This window comes from Copidosoma floridanum, unplaced genomic scaffold (genome assembly GCF_036245765.1).
Source record: "Copidosoma floridanum isolate Cflo_tuat_1 unplaced genomic scaffold, Cflo_Japanese_pri ptg000007l, whole genome shotgun sequence".
In the NCBI taxonomy this organism is placed as follows: domain Eukaryota; kingdom Metazoa; phylum Arthropoda; class Insecta; order Hymenoptera; family Encyrtidae; genus Copidosoma; species Copidosoma floridanum.
In genome coordinates, this window is record NW_028321884.1 from 14,990,610 (window position 1) to 15,012,634 (window position 22,025).

The 22,025-nt window shown below is 34.9% G+C and overlaps 2 protein-coding genes across 2 annotated transcripts; one reads left to right on the forward strand and one right to left on the reverse strand.

The window, feature by feature from the left end:
• Positions 1–1,098: 1,098 nt before the first annotated feature.
• On the forward strand, positions 1,099–4,289 carry Arc42 (Activator-recruited cofactor subunit 42). The gene is made up of 5 exons (XM_089588470.1): positions 1,099–1,169; positions 1,541–1,637; positions 2,172–2,839; positions 3,459–3,682; positions 3,752–4,289. The coding sequence occupies exons 1-5, from the start codon at positions 1,163–1,165 to the stop codon at positions 3,959–3,961; spliced, it is 1,206 nt and encodes a 401-aa protein (XP_089444596.1). The 5' UTR covers positions 1,099–1,162; the 3' UTR covers positions 3,962–4,289.
• A 139-nt stretch (positions 4,290–4,428) lies between these two features.
• On the reverse strand, positions 4,429–10,207 carry vib (phosphatidylinositol transfer protein vib). The gene is made up of 6 exons (XM_014358663.3): positions 9,605–10,207; positions 8,627–8,657; positions 7,802–8,065; positions 7,655–7,732; positions 6,990–7,370; positions 4,429–6,904 (listed from the first exon to the last, which is right to left on the reverse strand). Exons 1-6 carry the CDS (start codon positions 9,622–9,624, stop codon positions 6,860–6,862), a joined length of 819 nt encoding a protein of 272 aa, XP_014214149.1. The 5' UTR covers positions 9,625–10,207; the 3' UTR covers positions 4,429–6,859.
• Positions 10,208–22,025: the final 11,818 nt, after the last annotated feature.

Here is a 22,025-nt window from a genome sequence, read left to right on the forward strand (position 1 = left end):
GACTATCTATTTTGATACATTTTATACTAACGAATACAAAGACGAAGGAAAAAAGATTTTTAAGAGATATGATGCAAAAGCATAAAACTTCTATATAGAGATGAATATGCACAAGATTAATATATTGTAACTAAAGATAACCATACCAAAGTAGAGTTACACATTTCGAAATACATACGTATTAACAGGTTGTACACACAACTAGAGACATAGAGACAAACACAATAAGGAGATACCGTGAAAAGAATTACAAAAGAACGAAAAAAGAAATAGATATGTAGAAATGGAGAGATAATATCGGGATAGTGTCGGGAGATACTGATGCAAAATTACAAACATAAAGATTTAGCTGTGCCAATTAGAGAATCAGATGATTGAAATTACAAGTCACAATAGCGATAAGTTGCAAGGACTTGGACTAACAAAACAGCAATTATAGAAATATCGATACTTACAAAAGAAAAATACAGATGTAAAACATATTTTATAGGCAAAGCTTGGAAACTAAAGCTAAGATACTCGCGAATAGTAATAACGAGTTTTAATGAAAATAACTAAATTAAGACAAAAGTCAAAGAAGTTAAAACCAAACGTAGTGTAAACTGAACGGTGACACCTTGATTGGCCAATAAAATGGAAAGTCATGCGAAAGAAGCCAAGGAGTCTGATTATTAGTCACAAAAAGCAGTGGACAAAACTTTAAAACGTTTCTCAACATTTTCGAAAATTTGTATCCTAATCATTAAAATGATGAAATCTGTGATTTTCAAAGCGCAATTGCAGAGCTCATCAGCCAAAGAGAGCACCTCGTTCCTAGAATGATACCTACTGTGCCATCTTTGAAGAACGCGCTGCACCAACTCCAAGACCGAATTACTCTCTCCCTCCACGGTGGCCACACTTTGCAGTGTTCGAAATCGCCGGCAAAAGTGTTGCTCGTCTCTCACGCACATACAACATACGGTAAGAGAGCGGATGTCAGCCAATCACGTATATGTTATACACATACATTTTATTTTCACTTTATATAGTAGCCACATGCATATTTGTAAATATCGTTGGCTGGTCAAAGTCCGTCAGTCGCTCTTAGCACTCCAAGAACCACACTCGGCTCCGTGAAAGCTTCAATTTTTTTTCATTTTTTTTTTTTTTTTCCTTTAAAATGTTGGGTGAGTCTTGTCTATTTTTACGTCAAAAAGAAATCATGGTGCAGCTTTCAATCCCACGTTTAATCGTGGGAGTTTTTGACACGTACGCGCACAATAACTGTGAACGTAAAAAAAATTTGCGTATAATTTTTTGTGCTTTTGTGTCGTGTGCAGTATTATGTGATCGGCCAATTTTTTACAAGACGATGGTTATCGCGAAGTCGAGTCAAAGCATTGTTTTTTTTTATCGCAATTTCTTTTCAATATCATAAATGACACGTTCGATATGCATGAAAGTTTACCAAAATTAATTTTCAAGTGTCCATTTTCTTCACGATTAGTGTTATCGATCATAATGTTGAACTTCGCAAATTAATCAATTTATGTCACAGGTGTGTGTAGATCGCTGTTTCAAGTATGTGGCCGCCGGGGCATCGCCTCTTTGTCAAGTTTGCCGGAAACCCATCAAATGCTTCAAAAAACGTGCAGGTAAGTTTTGCTTATTACGTTCGTTTTTTTTTTTTGTGCAAAGTTGCTCATCTCCTCGAAACCGATCGATCGAGAGTTTTGATTATTTTCAGTGTAAGAACAGCGCCGAGAGTTACAATCTCCCAGAGGTTTTTAACCCAAAGTGTGTCTTATCGATACAGACACACGAACATATACATACGTATACGTACATTACGTGTACGTGTCCGATTCCTCGAAAAATCACGATCGGGAAAGAAAATGGAAAAGTTTCGAAAAATCGAGATACATATAGGTACTACTTACAAGTGATCATTTTCTTTCTTGGTTCGTGCTTTGGAAGGCAATATGGCACAAGTAACAAAAAAATACCAAGTAATGTTTAGCAAAACTCGCAAAAATGCCCTGGCGGAGTGACACTGATTGTCCGGACTGAGACGAGGGGGCGATTACAGTCCATAAAACCAAAAACTATCAAACCCGCTGTATTAAACGAAAAAAAAAAAAAAAAAAAAGAAAAATCGAAAATAAACCCCCAACGATGAATTTCCACAGGGACTTTGCGGAGGGCGAGCTGAAACCCAGGGCCGCGATAACCGACCGGGAGCACCTGTACCCGGAGGAGCAGATAAAAAAAATGGGCGAACTGGGCCTAATGGCCATAACGACGCCCGAGTCCTTGGGAGGGGCGGGCCTGGACTACCTCGCCTACGCCATAGCCATGGAGGAGATATCGCGCGGCTGCGCCAGCGCTGGGGTCATCATGAGCGTCAACAACTCCCTGTACCTGGGGCCCATCGAGAAGTTTGGCAGCCCCGAGCAGAAGGAAAGGTACGTACGGCCGTTCACCAGCGGCCGCAGGGTCGGCTCGTTCGCCCTGAGCGAGCCCGGCAATGGCTCGGACGCGGGGGCGGCATCGACCGTGGCCAAGAAAAACGGCGACGGGTACGTCCTCAACGGGACCAAGTCCTGGATCACCAGCGCGTACGAGGCTGGGGGTATAGTCGTGTTCGCGACCACCGACAAGTCCAAGAAGCACAAGGGCATCAGCGCGTTTGTGGTCGACAAGCCAACCGAGGGTCTCGCCCTGGGGAAGAAGGAGGACAAGCTCGGCATCAGGGGCAGCAGCACGTGCTCCCTCATATTCGAGGACTGCCGGGTGCCCGCCGAAAACCTCCTCGGGGAACCCGGTCTGGGGTTCAAGATCGCCATGATGTCTCTGGGTGGGTGTTCAGTAATCTAGCAGCCAAACTGCAGCAACAGGATACCCTTTTATACTACTTAATTAGGATGGTATACCTGGTCTAGTCTTAAAGGGTATACCCAAAGTTATTATTTAACGGTACCGCTGCTGCAATTTGGCTGCTAGCTTCGTTGACTTGTGTTGCTGATAAAATTTTGTCCTCCACAGTGGTTTAGACTAGTTCTTGTAGCTCGAGGTTTTGGTAACACATGCTCACGAGTTCGAGACACCAAGTCTTTACTCTGGGAAATTAATTTTTGATGTGCGTATTTTCCACCTGTGGGTCGATGATTCGAAAGCCATGTACACTAAGATGTCCCCATTGGTATGCAAGTGATTGATGTCACAATTAAATCTGAGGTGGTTTTTCACTTTGCCAATGACGATAGCATATATTATATGCATAGTAACACAGCATTGCAGAGCCTTTTGGGCACAGTTCTCAGAAATGGCTGTAAAATATAATCAGAAAAAAAAAAAATTAATACAATTAACACACGTGTTGAAAGAAATTAAAGACACGAGGGAGTTCAGAACAGCTCGTCCACAAACAACCAACTGTGTCAGACCCTCGAGTCAACTCTGTCCCTGTTTCACAGACGCCGGTAGGATCGGCATAGCATCCCAGGCCTTGGGGATAGCGCAAGCTTCCCTCGACTGCGCCATGGAGTACGCGAGCAAGAGGACGGCCTTCGGCAGCGCGATCATCAAACTACAGGCCATCCAGACCAAGCTGGCCGACATGGCTCTGAGGCTCGAGGGCTCGAGGCTGCTGACGTGGAGGGCCGCCCACTTGAAGGACCAGGGCAAGCCGTACACCAAGGTAGGGACGTTACCCTCGCGCTGCTCGAAATTAAGCCTTGACCCCGGGGGGCTTCGTTGATGGTTTCAGGAAGCTGCGATGGCCAAGCTGTCCGCGTCCGAGGCGGCAACCTTCTGCGCCCACCAGTGCATCCAGATACTGGGGGGCATGGGGTACGTGACCGACATGCCCGCGGAGCGTCATTACCGGGACGCCCGGATAACCGAGATATACGAGGGCACCTCCGAGATCCAACGACTGGTCATAGCTGGTAATCTCGTCAAGGAGTACGGCTTGTAGATACACACACACACGTGTGGGTATACGTGTCTCTTCAAACTCGTGGATGGCTTAATTACCCCGGTCATCGTTTTTAATGACGCGCCGCCGAATGGCGTGGCTCGTGAGAATATATACAATGCAAATTTTATGCCTATACAGAAAAAGTGCAATGTGATATAAAAGCAAATCTATACGTCGAGTTTTCTTTTTTTCGAATCGCCATCGCGTTGCTGGTGGTTCGAACATATTTTCAGTATATGTGAATATATACGCGAACGCAAGAACGATGTTTGTGCTATATTTTTTCTACAACGCATGAGGATTCAATAAATTTTATACTTTATTATTTCATGGCTTTATTACTGTTATTATTATCATCATCATCATCATTGTTATTATATCATCTTTCATCGGCCAAACGACTGACATGTATACTCTTTTATACTTTCTCGTATATACATATACATTCTTTATTTTATTACTTATTATTTGTTTTTTTTTTTTTTTTTTTTTTTACAAACATACATACGCGTGTGTGTTTATTCATTTTCGTTCAACTTGCACAAGACATACATTTATATGTATGTGCGTTAACTGTTTGGGTTTCATTCGTCATTTAATCAGCCCTTTGGCAGCGCTAACAGAGAGTAACTTGAGACCTCTGTGTGTTAAAATTACGAGGAACAACTAATATTTTCTTTCTTTCATATTTATATATATCTTTTATATGTATTTATACACAACTAATCTTGTTTTTTTCTCGGATGGTATTTTGTTTTTTTTTTTTGACTTTAGGATGTAAAGACAGTTCGTTTCTCTTGATTTTTCCGTCAATATATGACACACATACAATGGAATTCAATTAATAAAGTGCATGCGAGCAAGTGTACACATATTGGTAGAGGAACCGTTATCGTCATCTACTTTTTTTCTCGTTTGGATAAAATACTTTTTAAAACTTGACATTTAATAACACGGAAAATATTTTTTTTTTTTCTTTTATCGATAAAATACGAGTAACTACTATACAAGTGTATTCTGCAAGTACTTTCTTTCGCTTCTCTGCTGTCATGTCTACCAGTGGCGCGGTCTACAGATTTATTTGTGCAAATGACAATTGAACTATATTGAATTCAATGAGATCAGTGGAGTGTTTTCTCTCTTCTTTTCTGCTTTTTACGATTGACTGAAAAAAAAGTGGCAAATAAAAAAAAAGATGCTGTAGACAAGATACTTGAACATACTCGGGGTCTAATCAGTTAATTTTTCAATTCTGTCGAATCTACATAAGCTCTAAACTTTAAAATTGATACAAGTTAAGTGTAAGCTTCTTATTGAAAATCAGAATACTTTTTCTAATATTCTTCTTTGGTCCGTAGGCAACGTAAAATCATTTTTAAAAAACTTTACTTTGTAAAAATAATCAGGTTTTTAGGTGTACCAAGAGGATGGAGCCAAACTAGTAAAAAGTCGCATAAAGTTGGACGTAAAGATAAAAAATTTGCTCAATTCGTTTGAGAAGAATGAACTGTCGTGCAAAATAAAATAAAATCAGAATTTCATTGTATGCTTCCGTGGATTTTCATATACACGTATGTACAACACATCCCAAGTTTATGATGGGCTAAAATGTCGCCGAGATTCAAAATAGCTCTCTATGCTTTATTATTTTTCTCACACTCTCGCTCTGCCTACATTGTAAAACGCCCTATACAATATCGATTATTTTATACTTTAATTGCAACAAGCAATTGTAACACAACTGGACACTAACTATCACCACCCCTAAAGTGTTGCGATCATAATTATTTACTTGAAATACTGAGGCTCCCCTTATTTGAAACTCTCCGTTAAAAGAATAGAAAGATTTATCCTTAATCGGACAATTAGAAGAAGATCCACGGATCAAGTGTGGAAAAGCGTAATAAGTATGGTATGGTTTCTCGGTTAATCCGGTAGTAGGCAGCAATATGCGCGAGACTGTTGCTGCTGGTGTCGCGGAGACTCGTGCTTTGACGCACAGGTTGATTTACTTTAGCTTTGCATTTAAAAAAATAAGGAGCAATTTTTCTAAGGACATACGGCGCAAGATATTGTTTTATTTTTATGGATTTATTGCATATACTGCGAATCAAGTGCTTTTGTAGATATTTATGTTTCTATTTGTTTTATTTTTTTTCCTCCACCCAACAGCTTTGCTTTTCTCTTTAAATTACCTTTAGTTTGTAGCTTTGTTTACATATCACACACTTAGCACTTTCGGAGAATTTACACAGCAGCTTGCATTATTATTTCTTATTCAATTCACGTTCAATTCTTAAGTCGATGATCGTTCATCCATTTTGTAATCACTTATGCGTTTGCAAAAAGCAAATTTTCATCTGCTCATTTCAACAACTGCTGCTTAATATCATTGACTACTTTTGTTTTTTTTTTTTTTTTTCATCATTATTTTTAACTTATTAATCATTAATTCAATATTTTAACTATAATTAAATTATCTAAACTGCGTTTGTCACTTTATGTCACCCCTAATTCCAATGCTTTTGTGTTTGTCTCGTGAACACAAAATTTGCCTTATGGTATCTGCCTTTTGACATGCCTATACTTTTTTCATTTTTTTTTTCTTTCTTTGTATTTTTGCTTTATCAGTGATAACACAATAACGTTACTCTCTTGTTTGTTTAACTATAAATACATTTATCTAAAATGTTTGTAGATGTAAATAAATTAAAATTGTAAGTAATTAGATTAGACACTGAATCTAGACAGATAAACTCTGGAAACTGCCCCGATCCGGCAGGACCGCGTTATGGCTTTGAGTGTATACATATGTGTGTGAAGGTAAGTCTGACGCTCGTTCTTTGCTTTGAAAGGAAATTCATTTAATCTTATTACACTGTACTTATCGGAGCCTCAATCATCAGCACGCATTCCTCGTACTTCACCTTGGAATCTTTGCTGCAAATGAATAAAATAAAAAATTCGTTAGAGCGTAAACTTTTGAAATGTGCGAAATGACGTCTAAAATTTGAAATTTTGTTACCTTTTCCAATTCTTCTTTTGTTTTGTCTTCAATGGCTCGGATATCTTCCATGGTGAGTCCATGCCAGCGATCCATCCAACAAAAAACTTGTCTGTGGAAATTCGTGAACAGACGTTTCTCGGATTTCTGAATGAAGCTCTCGACGCGGCTCTGTAGGCCGAACCATTTGAACTCGCAGGTGACGAGCTTGTAGCAGGTCATCACAGGCGACACATTATACTTCCAGTCTTTTTCAACAAGGGGGCCCCGACCGGTTTTTTCCGATTTGAACTTGGTTGGATCCTCATCCTCTTTGTAATCCGCTGGTAACACTGGGTCGTTGGCTATATCTATGTGCACGACCTCCCTTGTTTTGAGTTTATCGGGTGGGAGTTCGTGAACCTAAAAAGCAAAGATTTATCTTGGCTATTTCATTGAACAATACTTGATTAATGTTGTTTGCGCTGTTACTGCTCCACTGCATGACTCAACTGTGAGTCATTTCTAATTTTAAAATCAAAATCTCACGTGTAAACTAGAAGTGGGAGGAAAGTAAAGATATTCTTTGAACATTGTGCCGATAAGATGTTCATTCCGAGCAAGAGCATCAGTCGTTAGAATAATAAAAAAAAAAAAAAAAAACTCATTGAAAAATAAATATGTAATACTTGGCTTTTACTACTCACATTTTCCTGGTCACCAGTGTCCCCAATATGATAAGATTCTATCACAATAAAGAAGTTTTCTTTCATGTAACCAGGATTCTGCAAAATAATAAATACTTCAAGTTGAGTTACGAAAGGATAAAAAAGATGAAAACAGTCGATACTCACGCTTATAACTGTTTTGCAGTAAGGGTAGGCATTCCATGCTTCCTCGTGAACTTCCAAGGAGCCTTTGGGCAACACCATGCGAATAAAAGCAGGCACTTTACTTGCTAAGTGGTACACCTTGTACGTATACTGGCCAGAGGTGTATTTTCCACCAAGTAGTGGAACATTCTTGAATGGCTCATTTTTCCTCACTTCGATACCCTCACCTCCGCCTGTGTTGTTTTTACTAGCCTCTGCCACAGAGTACAACTGGGCAACTTGATACTGCAAATTAAAATAAATTTTCTTCTTTGTTGGTCTCAAGTGTCATTTAAAAAAAAAGTCTATAGCAAAGTTATCATAGCAATTATATTTTGAATCGTAAATTTAAGGAAAGAAGTTAGCATTGCTAATACACTTTGAATATAGATGTCTGCAGTAATAAAAAAAACCTATACTTTTTACTCAACGACAGCATCAAAGAGACAGCTATGTAAATGTCAAAATCACGGTTTGATAATAAGCATGAGAGTCTAGAGCAATGATTGGAACACTTTTTACTCGTCGAGGCTCCAGATTTCATCCCAAGTACGAGTATCTTGAAATTGCAAGCAAAGGATTTAATTGATGCATAGCACTGGCCGAGAGTAAAAAGTGCTAATCAGTGCTGAGGCTGACAAACAGCATTTATGTCAGATGAATCGCAGGTGTCGAATACTGCAAGCTCATCTGACATTATTGCTCTGCTGCTAATCAACCTAGACCCCTGCTCGAAGCTGGTAAAAAAAAAAAAAAAAAGAAATCTCATGCAATGACTACTGTAAAAATATGTGCATGTATACATACCTCTTCAACGGTCAGGGGCAGGGTGACACGGCTGTAACAAAGCAAAGGAAAAAAAAAGAGATGTTACTCAACGAAACGGTCATTACATTGGTGACAAAAAACATTTCAAGGTCGACAATACTGTATACACGTGGACCTCAGAAAATATACAAGACTTGGACATGGAGGACTACAATCGTGCCTGTATGTGCGTGCGTGTGGCCTTGACACACAAGCCCGCCTCCAATATCCAAAGATTCTCTCTCTTTACTTTTTTTTTTTTTTTTTTTTTTTTTTTCGTATCAATTCGTCACGCATTAATTATTTTCTCACTCATACAGCAGTGAATTAATAATCTGTTGAGAAAATTTATCAGGAAGTGTCTATCTCAACAGATGTTGAAACGTCGGCGTGTCACTTAAAAACACAAGATTACCAATAAGTATATTTATTGAACGAAGGTAGGTATAAGGTGTACGCTGAAAAGAAAATAAAGCATCCCTTTTGTGGTCGTTCGAATGGATCGGGTGTCAGGAGGACACAGGACATGGTCGATATGTAGTATCACGTTTATTGCGGGGGGTGCATCACCAGGGAGGGAGCATAGCAAATAGCATGCAGAGAGTGCGCGTGTGGTTGATGATGATATAGGTTATAGCCTCCAACGAATTTTGGAGTAACGATCGGCCGAGCAGGCGTGAGAGGGTGAGGCAAAGCAAGGCATGAACTGGAGAAGGGGGGGGGACCAAGAGAAGAGAGAGAAAACCTTGGGGGATCAAAGGGGCGCCTGATGGGTGGCCCTGATACTGACACTGAAATCACTGGTAAAAATCATCCACTAGACATTCAATTCTCTATATGGATTGTGTATACACCCATGGACAAGTATACACATGAAAGCTACAGCACACGTTGTACATGGGCTCTGCATTGCACTAAACTTTCCACCACTCAGAGGTACTCGTGTACCCAGTGCAATTAGATATTGAAGGCACTTACAATTCCTTGATTTGCACCATGGTTCAAGCTATACTGCTGCTCCTTTTTTTACTGTCGTTTGATACATGGGCCGTCTGCAATCCGCTGATGTTTATTATTACTTGGGTATACGGGTGTATGTATATATAATATGTATACAGGTGTATAGACTCGCTGGTTGTAGGATTCAATGAAAATCACAGCCTTTTTCAAGATCCGATGTACCTTTGCAATATTATATATACGCGCACAGTTTTACCGGGGACGATCAGCACGAAATTCACGGGTATCTCTCACTCTCAAGAGATGATATCGATTGACTACGCGGCACTTCTTCGGGAGAGGGGAAAAAAAAAGAAAAAGAATAAACGATGTACGCGACGATAAGTAAGTACACGCGCTACGCTATGATGGGTCAATTCTTTTTGACTATGTGTCTCTCGACTCGACGACGACGCGAGACTACTTCTTTTCTTTAATGCGATACCGCCCGCGCGGTCGATCTTCGGCGGCGGTACCACCACGCAGCTCGCACGCACGCGGCACCAGCTGACCAGAGATTAATCTCTGCTAGGCACACTACTTTTTATAGTTAAGTATTAAGTATAGTAGTGCAACTGCACTGCTTTTTTATTTACCGAGATCCCACGCTTGCTCTTTTGCTTAATGTACAGTATACATCTTTCTAGGTACAGTACGGTATATACATATATGTGTATGTAGGTATACCTACCTACCTTGCCGCTTGCCAGCAAGTCTGGTGTTTTTATACCAACTCGACTCGACCGATAACTGATAAAAGCAAATCAAGCAAATGTTCCTTAAAGTCTGTATATTTATATACATGCTGTTTATTGTCCCACTGGGGGTTGGTTTTTGTAAATTGTATTTTCTTTATTATTATTATTATTATTATTATTATTATTATTATTATTATTATTATTATTATTTTATGATAATTTGCCTGAAAAATAAAATATAGATTATATGATTCTTGCAAACATTTTATTTTTAACTGTTATTTTTTATTTGTTTTTTTGTTTTGTTTACTATGCTTATTATTTTTCAGCAACAGTAAAGAGAAATATTACATTTTGATTGATCTTAAATCTAAAATGTAGTTGCTGCTCTGGAGAATAACATAAACTATTTTTCAGAGTTAATAGGTTTTTACGGCATGAAAATAATTATTTTTTGCTTGAAAATTAGTACAAACATTTTTTTTTGTATCTGACATGTTAGCTTTCACAAATTTGTCGTTCACAAAAATTTAGTTTCGCACAGACAAAAAAAACCATTAAAATTTTAAAAAAGAGAGAAGGAAAAAAATAAATAAAAATAACAAAAAATGTTTTTTTTTCAAGGATTAATATTTTAAACCATGTTTGTTTATCTAATAACAAAGAAATTCAAGATCTTTTAAACAGCTCTCGTTCGATTGTTTTGTCAAGAAAATCTTTTTTTAGAAGTACCTAATTCATGAAGTTAAAATAAATTTCTAGTCAAAGTAAATAGTATTCTCGTGGTAGCAGTTCTTTAAAGCCGTCTACATTATGCTCAAAGTCAAAACATAATTTATAATTTTCATAATTGTTCGCATACTTATGCTTTTAACTTCTCACGAACCCTGATAAAAAAAAATATTTATAAAAAATAATAATGATAATAATAAGTATTTTTCAACAATCATACTTAGTATGAGCATTCAATTTTTTCTCACTTGTTAGTTGAAGAAGTTCAATAATTTTTTTCAAAATGCAGAGAAAGCTATAACACTTTTAACAATAACTAAAAAACTATTTAAAACGTCAAGAAACTGTGTAAATTTTTTAAATATTTTATCGATAATTTTTTTTTTTGTGAATAATGAGCTTAAATCCATTGCTGTTCGTAAGAACTTGTATTAAATGTTAAGAATTCATTATAAAAAAACTTGTGGTTAAAAATATTGAAAAAGTTCACACCATTTCTTGATACTCTAATTAATTATTTTTGAAGGTTTAACCGCCACCTATGAACTTTGAGAAAACCTTACAACACTCTTAAGTGGACGAAAAATTTAGGTTGGGTGTGCTGATTTAATGAGTACTTGGGCTTACATAAAATTTCAAAATCTTATTTAAAATATTAATAATTAAAGCACTGGTTTACATTTGATTGATTGATGTATTTTTGACAGTGAGCCTACGTTTTCTTTTTTTTTGTTCAATCTAAAAAAAAAAAAAAAAAAACACATTGGTAAGTAGCTATCAGTTTCTAGGTGTTATGTGCATTAAAATAATTTTTCTAAGACCATTATCATCAAAAAAGTATATATTTATTGCAACATCAAAATAAGATTTGTTAACTTTTGACGTAAGTTCATCTGTAGGTCTCGTAAGGACTTGATAAACAATTAATTATACACTTTATATATTATGCCGGGGCTGATTTTAAGGGCCATTTCACGAAAACTGATGACATGGAAATAATTTTTTGCGTGGCCGTAAAATGCAAAAACAGGCCAAAATGTCATTATCGTAATGCAAAGCTTTGAAGAATCTCTTTATCAATGGCTTTCAATTAAGAACAAAAAAAATTTTTTTTTTAAGTACGAGATTTAGTCTTTAAAACGACTTTTGATACTTTTGAATTGGGAGAGACAAATGATTTAAACTGGCCAAGCGATTAATTTTTAGATACTTGTAAACAATATACTATTCATTTTTTAGAGCAAACGAGAACACCGTCAATTTTTTTGCAGCCCCAGCTTCTAACATTGCTCGCTGAAGTGTTGTCAATACAAAGGTAAAAATTTTTCCGATAACGTTTTTTCTTGAATCATTACGGTAAATTACATTTTGGTATGTTTACTTCTAGTGTATTCTGAGCTGAGGTAGTGGTTTGTGGAATTTAATTGTTATCAACCTGACAACCCATAAGTTTTTCCATTTTTTTTGGAACATTAATACATTTTTAATGAAGTACAGTTTAGCAAAAGAGTTAAGCTCAAGATATTTTTACTGTTTTCATTACTTAAGAAATTAAGAAAATTCTTCAATTAAGTTTTGAATAAATAAAAGAATCATGCTAAATTTGTAAATATAAAAACGTATTCTTGCACTGTAAAATTTACGTATTTGGACGGAACAGGAAAAATGAGAAAAAAGGTATCAGTACTCACTAATCACGTGCTTTTATTGTAAGCATGAATTTTGCTACTTGACGTAATTTATCAAATGCAAAGAAAGAATTAGTTCTTTTATTAACTATTTGTCAAATTTATTTTAGAAAAATGAAAAATGTTTTCAGCCGCCCAACATATAAGTAGTATTTATACTTAAAAAAAAAAAGATCCACGAAAGTACACTATTTACGATTCAAGACCGGCATCATTATGCGTTTGTGATAAAAACTTGTTTGTGATAAGTAATAATTATTTACAATAGCGAAGACGATTTCACGCCCCTACAATAAGCGCTTTTAGTAAATATTTGTCACGCACATTAATATCACGTACTGTATCTTCAGAAGAAAAAAAAAAAATTAAACACACCACGAACGTGTTACACAAGAACGACTAAAAACGTTAATAATAGATTCCCGAGTTAATTTTTTGCGAGTTTTCAAAAGCTCTGAAAATGGTGAAAAAACTCAGAGCTCCCAAACGAGCTCGCGTGTAAATACATGTTAAAATTACTTTCATCTTACATTGAAAGCTATATTGAAACATGGACTATTTCTTCCAGGAATAAAATATTTCGTGTAAAATCATTAAAAGCGATGATCCGAAATCTGGTCCGTCACGTTGAGCCACGACACGTGCGAACAACGCGACACAGCATATATTTTTGCATATTCACGGAGCCAGGAAGTATAATTACAATAATAAACCTGCGATTGCGCAACGCCAGTATAGACTATAGCACAGGCACACAATGCATATCAGCTCCTAGACACAACAATATTTAAAAGAGCCGAGTGCACGGTAACTTCACGCGGTAGCCGTTACGCTGCGAAAATACGCTCGTTGCGCTTTGTGTCTTTACTCTTGGTTCCCCGTATAGGTATTACTTTTTTTTCCAGAAAATCTACCTTTGAATGAAAAATTGTTGTTTTTTTTAGGATATTACGTAACTTTTTCAACCGTCCGGCTACATAGATGCGAGTGATATTTCAAACATAATTACCGTGCGGATTAGAGTCTCAGTCGTTACGTTAGAGGGTTTATCAGTTTTGATCGAGAAATTTTATCTGCTCGTGGTGAGTTCGATCGGAGCAGGCTGATGTACCTATGAAAATGTTATTATACGTATACACGTATTTGTAGTTGACTGGTAAAGTTAGGGCGCGAGTTGTAGGTGTCGATGGACAAGTATCGAGAAGCTGACTCAGCATTTTGTTTTGCTTCCTTGTAGGAGCTTTGTAACTAACGAAGACTGAAAAATTGAGATAAAATTTTATAAATAGATTTTTCAAACATCGGATCAATACTCTCACACAAATTTTCGGCTTTATGTGTACGCGTAAGATTTTAATGAGTGATATCTTAAGATCACCTGGATCGATCTATTTTAAGTTTCTCACCACTAAAATTTGATTTTATTTATTTTCAATGCTTAGATTTTCCAGAAATTGATGTATTTTGGAGACAGTTTTTTCACTTTGTTCTGCTACAATTTTACTTTATTACTATGCGTTGGCAAGACTAAAAAAAATTGATTGCAAAATGAGGCAAGGCAGTACTGATATTCAAACAATACTTTAAATTTCTTAATTTTTTTTTTATTATTTAAATAACGTCCAATACAATCAAATAAGAATCGCAAGCAGTTCCTTGTGAGACACACGTAAATAGATCATGTTTTCCTAATACCATAAATGAAAGGGGCCCTCGAATCATGTATATCAAGTTAGCCTCCTTTCTTAATTGACTTAACGAGAGACTTGTAACAATTTTTCAATTTTTCTGTATCTTGTTGTCTATTAATATTATTATTAAAATAATGTATATTTAACATTGGGGAAAACAGGCGCTTTTTACAATTTTGTTCTGTGTCTCAAATTTTTATTGTATCAACATTAAAGTTGTGTGTCAATTCAATGCTATGTTGTGACAGTACAGATGTATCCTTTTTTTTCTCTATGTCTCTTTTATGTTCTGCCATTCTTAATTTTACAGCTCTCGATGGTTGACCGACATAACAGCAGTTGCAATTCGCACAGGGTATGTAGTAAACGACATTATTTTTATCGAGTGGCTCGGTTACATCTTTTCCAAGTGAAAAGATCGAATTCAATTTATTGTTTAAACTGTATACAAGACCAATATGAAGCTTCTTACAAAAATATCTAATAGGACCGTGCAAGTGTTTATTATTGTTTAAAAATTTATCAATAAATTTTTGAGAGTAGTTGTTAGCTAGTAAAAATTTATTGATTAATTTTAAATTATCGTTGTGAAATTGAGTGTCTACTAATTTAATGGAAAAGTCTCCTAATGTGTAAATGATACCTATTTTATGTTGTATTGGATGGTGGGAGTGAAAATTCAAGTATCAGTCTGAATGTGTGGGTTTTTGGTACCAATTAGTTAGCACTGTGTTATTTTGTTGAATGATAATTTTTTAATCCAAGGAACTGATGCTGTTGTTGTTGCACGTCTCAACAGTGAATTGTAATTCCAGACAATAGCTATTAAAAATTTTTTTAGAATAGTTAATATATTTAGTGGCACACATATGAGAATATCATCCACCTATCGCATAACAGTGGAACATAAAAACATAACTTCTCTAAGCATGAAATTTCAAGCAAACGCATTACAAGATCACACAGTACTGGACTACAGGGACTGCCTATTGGAGAGCCAAAAACTTGTTTATAAAATTCATTCTTGAAATGGAAAAGAGTTGAATTCAAATATAAAGATACACCTGTGCAAAATTTATTGAGAGAAACATTAATTTTACCATTCAAGAATTTCTAAAAATGTTTTGTTGCATTTATGATTAAAGTTTCACTATTATTAGTAAATAACCTAACAACCTCTAGATCAATAAGAGTGTAACCAGGTGAAATGATATCTTTTAATTTATTTTTCAACTCATAACTATTTTTTACGTGTGATTTCACCAGCGGAATATTCTTAATCAAAAAATTTGAAAGAAATTTTGAAAAAATATAAGTAGGTGGATTCAGTGTCGAGACAATTATACGCATAGGAAAGTCTTTTTTGTGTATTTTTATTAGTCCGTTGCATTTAGATGAGTTTTTTTTATGAATATCTTTATCAAACCTATTTAATTCATCAAAAATACCATATTATGTGTGTATACTGTGTCATTTGTGTATGCGCAGGGCATAAAAGTAACGAAACTTGAAACTCTGACTACATTACGACCTTATATACATCCCCTTCGTAAGAGTCAGAGGTATATTATACACTTTATTTAATTTGCGTTTATTGTATTTATCAAAATTTGTATTGTAAAGAATTTTTTTTATTACTCATAGATTTTTGTACCTGATGAGGGCCAGGACTTTGTCCAAACGGCCGAAACGTCGTTTTGTTTTTTAATAAATACAAAATTTGACAGTACCACCATTGGACGTTATTTTAATTATTAACTAACTGTCATTGGACGTCTTATATTATTAATTTTTTTTTGTTCCTCTCTACGTCCCTTTTAAATATATCATGCAAAGATTTGACTGATAAGATAAAAAAAACAAGATATTATACGTAAAAAAAAAAAAAAATTCAGTATGGCAATAATTTTTTAAGCATTTAATATTTTTCATTTAAAATTAAATTAATATGTTAAAATTATCTTTATCAAGCAAAGTTGAGCCATGAGTACGTTAGTACAAATTAGAACATAAAGACAAAGAAAATTTCATGAATTTCCAAAAAAACCATCATAATTAAAAAAATTACCATTTCGAAGTAAATAAAATGTTATTATATTATATCCATAAACTGTATTTTAAAATTTTTCATCAAGACTGACGTGTTTAAGTAGGTTTTAAAAAGTATGTTTTGAATATCAAAATTTTTTTTACCGAACGAATTTTATTAAAAAGTTATCAGAAAAACCAATGCCAAACATAAATGTTTTGCCTGAGTTACACAGTTAAACTGAAATAATACATACAAGTAGGAACTGCCTTTACCAACTAACAATAAAAAACATTCCCTTTACATATTCTTACTGCTGATAGTATTAAAAACAAATGGGTGCCAAAACATTACTATATATATGTATGTGAGTAGCGAGCCACCGAGCCGGTAAAATATCGTGTGAAAACGAAGGAGCCAGAGTGTGATACTGTGATAGTGTCTTTCTCACTCACACGATATGTTACTGGCTTAGGCTATACGATCACATTTGGAGTACGCAATGCGCAATTTGAAACCAATCAGAAGAAAAGGATTTCTTCCATGATACCCTCTCTCTCAATTTTATTGGCCAAAAACGGTTCCGTATTGCCCACATTCCGTGGCTCAGCAGCAATTACGGATTGTGCTGTGCATGTGTGATACAGAGGCTATAATTATCATAATAAACGTATTGACAAAATTTTAAACATATCAGTCGTACCACTTTGCAACACATTCAGTTATAGTGAAACTTATGAAAATGAAATAGTATGACCACCGCTCTTTTCAATTTCAGCTCCCAGGAGAAAAATGGCTTGGTCCATTTGTTGAATCAAAAATATTAGAGTGCCAATCTTTTGTTCCTATGTTGAGAAAAATGCTCCCTTAGATGTTTCTAAAGATCCATGTCCACTTGAAATGACAGATTCTTTGAACCTATAAATTTTGCATGAAAAATTCACTGAGAGTTAAAAATGATAATAAAAATTACCGTGTTAGAATGGTAATGTGGTGCTGTTGCGTTGTCTAGAGACTTTTTACTATTTGAACAATAATTTTTACCGTTTAGAGCAATGATTTTTATCGCAAGTACAGTGATTCTTACTATTTATACAATAAAAATTACAGTTCTGGGTGACAATGATTAGGTTGGAAAAAAAGTCCCAAGACGGCGGAATGACACCAGATTACCATTCTAGCACAGTAATATTTTTTTTCTCTCAGGGTAACTTATTTGTTATTTAGTTTAATGTTTTTATGAAAAATATCCATCAATATTCCTGAATTTAACTTTTTATTGTCCTCCATGTTGTCAATATACATAAATGGTAGAGTATAGTATTTGGATTCCACGAATACCCAATTAATAGTTTTTACGGATCCTATTGTCCCTAACCTCTGCTTCCGGTGCTTTTTCCGTACAATTATCATCCTTTCTTCCAAGTATGTGAGTCTTTCGTGTACACTCCTTGCAAAGTTCTCCGTATAGACGACTCGGTCTCATCCATCCTACTGGGTACTATTTACAGGGTGCAGTGATTGTCTCAAGCACACCCCAGCTATTGTCAAAGTTTAATGAAAAAATATTTTCCGATAAACCATCTGTACTCGCTGTACCGACCTTTTTTAAAAACAAAAGTGACTTTACTCCATGAGCTGGCTAGGTAATAGCTTTCCTTAGAAAAGGAAGCTCCTGGAGGTCCAGACATCACTAGAAAAATGACGCGAGTATGCCGAGAGTGAGTGTATTAAGGAGGTTCGGGAGTAATAATAAAATGCAGAGATCACAACAATATTCAGTTTTCTGGATAGTATAGAATACGTAGAACTTTTTAAATATTTTTTATAGGTCATTCTTAAAAGTACTATACAAATCAAAATCGTGTGATAAGAATAGGCTCTTATGGGGACGAAACCTCAGTTTTGACATTTACATGGACAAACATTTTTATAAAATGCAAAGATATTTAAAATAACCTACCTATGAATGAACTATTCTTTAATAATTCAGTGAGAAAATTTTTGAGGTATAATTATAGTGTATTTTAAGGGTAGGGGGGGGGACTCTTCCTTCCTCGCTTCTTTACGTTGAATCATACTCCTGAACCTCCTTAACAACGATTCCGTCGAGTTATGTAATCATGTGACTCACAATATTTCATTCGTTGTCAGTAAACTATTGCACTTAAAACTTTAACTTATTTCTAGAAAACAAAATGAGAAGAATCCCCTTATGTTGAATTCTGTTGCATCTACGTTCAACAACCAAACATAATAAAATACGAAAAATAATGTTGTCAATCGTGCATTGTGCCTGCTAAAGTCCTAAAATTAGGCACTTTACTCTTACCATGAGCTGTTTGAACGATTTTTGTGACCTCACTAACTACTTGCAGAAATCGAATAGTCTTACTGACCAGTCTATTGCTACTTTTTGGAATCAGTTTTTTTATCTCTCCGTTCCCTCTCTTTCAATCGTTAAATGCTCCAGAGAAGACTATCTCTATTTAGGATTTTATGATTTGAAATATTATTTAACAAGTCTGTAGTAACTTATAATATCATTTATAACCTCTTAAATGCTAAAAGTGGTTTAAAATTCCTATAAAAAAAAGCATTACTTGCAGTTTACTGCCAATAGCAAAGGGTAACTAAATGGAGCTACTTTTTGTTATATCTACAATAAATCATTATACGGTGTTACTTGAGTTCTAAATGGTTATGATTTCTGTTCCAGTACGAAAAATAATGCTAATCTTGGTGTCCATAGTATATATAAATAGAGGTGTGACTTACACAAGCTTAAGCTTACGGTCTACCAAGCAATGAATTAAAAATTTTCTCTTTACTAAGATCATGTAATTTTTATTTTGGTCCAGCATACTTGAGAGGGTCAAGAAAAAAAGGCATGCGGTCCATTTTTATCTAAACTTTATGCAAATTAGTGCTTATTCCTTGGCCTTTGCATTAAAAAAGTAAATAATATGTAAATACCAATTTGATTTGGGTGAACTTTCTTCGACATTCTTTATTTTAAAAATCATAAGTACTACGTATCTAAACTGATGAAAGCATGCACATTTTTAAATTTAATTACAGTTTTTCAATGATAATATTATTTTTTCTCGCTTTTATACGATCCTTATCTAAGGAGTCTTGTTTCACTGTCAATCATAATATCAAGGAAAATAATGATATGCACACGATTTGATTACTGGTGGAGTCTGAGTTAATTTTTATTACTAAAATCTATTGGTAGATTAACGAATGAAGCAAAAACGAGTTGTAAAAATATTAAATTTAGCAAAATTACACGTTCATCGTTGTTATTATTATATTTTTATTTACAACTTAGTTAACATTTGAGGAATAAAATATTGCTTAACTGCTACTTGTTTTTATTTTATAGTCATGTAAACTTATCTTCGGTATCAAATACTTGTAATTGTCACAATGTTATTACTGACATTTTATATACTATAATTATAGGACCAAAAAAACATATATGATACCCAAGCACCATTTGAACTTCAAATAACTTAATAGCCTACACTTTATCTTCCAAAAATCTTTAGGAAAGTAGATACTAGCATGATTTTTCAGGGCCTGAAATTTAAATAAATTGTTTATTTAGAATACTACGAGCGTAAGTTGGTCTATAAGTTTAAAAATCTTTGGATATAAAAACTAAAATTATAATTTCCATTACCTTTAACCATAAATTTAATAGATTTCTGTACTTTTCCAAAACGATTCTTGGCAAGACAAGAGTAATTTCCACTATCCCACTCAAAAAGAAAATTTATTATCAATTTTTGATTTCTTTCCGCTACATTGAATTGATTCGATAACTTCAAGGGAGAGCCATCCTTTTGCCACGTGATATCAGGTTCTGGTAACCCTTTAGTCTTGCACAGCAATGTAATTGTTTTTAGAGCATCTCTCCACGACAGAACTTTTTCTGTGTCATTCATATTGGTTCGAATAATGGTCGGTATTTCTGGTTCTACAAATAAAAACATTGTGGGTATTAGATCTTTAAGTCATCTACTCTTACAAAAGACACTATTAAACTTATACACTTTTTAATTTTATGACTAGTATTGACATAGAACATGTTTGTTGAAAAATTGTGGCCCAATTTTTGGAATTCATAGTTTTTAGGAATGTAGTGAAAGATATGTTTCACGGCCTAATTATTGAAGCATTATAATTTATAATGAGAGAATATACAGAACTAAGGGAATACCCAAAAGCTTTGAATTTATAGACATATGTTTTGTGTCACTATTGGGATCGGAACTAAGCTGACACGCCAACTACAAATGTAAATTTACATAAGGTGATGAATTTTAGAAGCTGCGAGATTAGGTTTTCCGACAGCAACGCCCTCCATGTTTCTATATTGAAACATTCTGGCTACTATTTGAAACTCCAAGAGTAGGCTCTTGAGTTTCGATCCCAATTAAAAGAAATTAGTGCTATGAAGGTTTCAAGGTAGTAATAGTTGATGGAGTAAAGAGACGACCAAATGTCTTGAAATTTTAAGCATACGATTCCTTATCTGTTATTAATCAACTGTTAAAATTGTAGAGAACCCAGCGGTGCCGAAACAAAAATGTAAGGCTTAAAAATTGCACCATTTAACATAGTGATCATAGGCACGATTTAATTCAGTTATTGAATAATTGTACAAAAAAATTTTTTGAAAAACTTATATTTTATTTCGTATGATTGTAATAATATAATGTTGAAACATGAGAAACATTCCCGTGCCGTTTGGAAAAAAAGGCAATATTAATTTATTCTTCTATATTTTTATTGTATCTACATAGTGGGACCGATAATAAAATGTGGCGCCCCAGCCCTTAGTAAAAGTTGGTAATATGGGGGGATGCCAGCGACATCAAATCCACGTAATTTGTAAATATTTCAATGTCCTAAAAGTTAAGCATTGTATGGTAAGTATATTTTATTCATTTATTATTCATTTTATAAGACATGAGGCGTAAAAGTTATAAAAACTTTAATTATAAGTAAGTCCCTTTTCCCATGTTAATAAAAGCAGGCGTTTTCATATAAGAGCAAATAAAAGTAATACTGCATCCAAATGGTGCGTCTGCATAGTGTTTTACTTTCAGTATTGATATACATATGGTTAAGCAGACGCATCGCTTAGTTTTTTCTTGAATTTATGAAACTCGTAACGGTTATAACGACAGAACGCCACTAATGATTTAGATGAAACCGAAAGATATTTATTAATAATTAAATTTATGACATGTTTTACGCCTCATGTACCATCATGTAATGATGACTTTTTAAAATATTTAAAGATATCTACAGACTACTTGCATTTGATGCATAGAGCGTCTCCCCGTGGTTTACTCAATCGATACCATAGGTGCTGGCGCACATGGTTTTCCCGTCCAGGTTAATTTTCAAAGTGACTATAATAGTCACCAAAATGACTTATTTCATCGTTATAATTGTATTAACAGTTTATGATTCTAACATTATTAACAAACGTACTTTAATGACAAATTGTTATATTGAGTTGTAATAATTGTTAGATTAATT

Excerpts from the sequence above, each read along its gene's own strand:
- Arc42 (XM_089588470.1), top strand. Across the intron at positions 1,638-2,171 it reads ATGCTTCAAAAAACGTGCAG|GGACTTTGCGGAGGGCGAGC; the intron begins GTAAGTTTTGCT and ends GAATTTCCACAG. Across the intron at positions 3,683-3,751 it reads AGGGCAAGCCGTACACCAAG|GAAGCTGCGATGGCCAAGCT; the intron begins GTAGGGACGTTA and ends TGATGGTTTCAG.
- vib (XM_014358663.3), bottom strand. The coding sequence starts at position 9,624 with ATGGTGCAAATCAAGGAATT. Across the intron at positions 7,371-7,654 it reads ACACTGGTGACCAGGAAAAT|GTTCACGAACTCCCACCCGA; the intron begins GTGAGTAGTAAA and ends TTTGCTTTTTAG. Across the intron at positions 6,905-6,989 it reads CAAAAGAAGAATTGGAAAAG|CAAAGATTCCAAGGTGAAGT; the intron begins GTAACAAAATTT and ends ATTCATTTGCAG.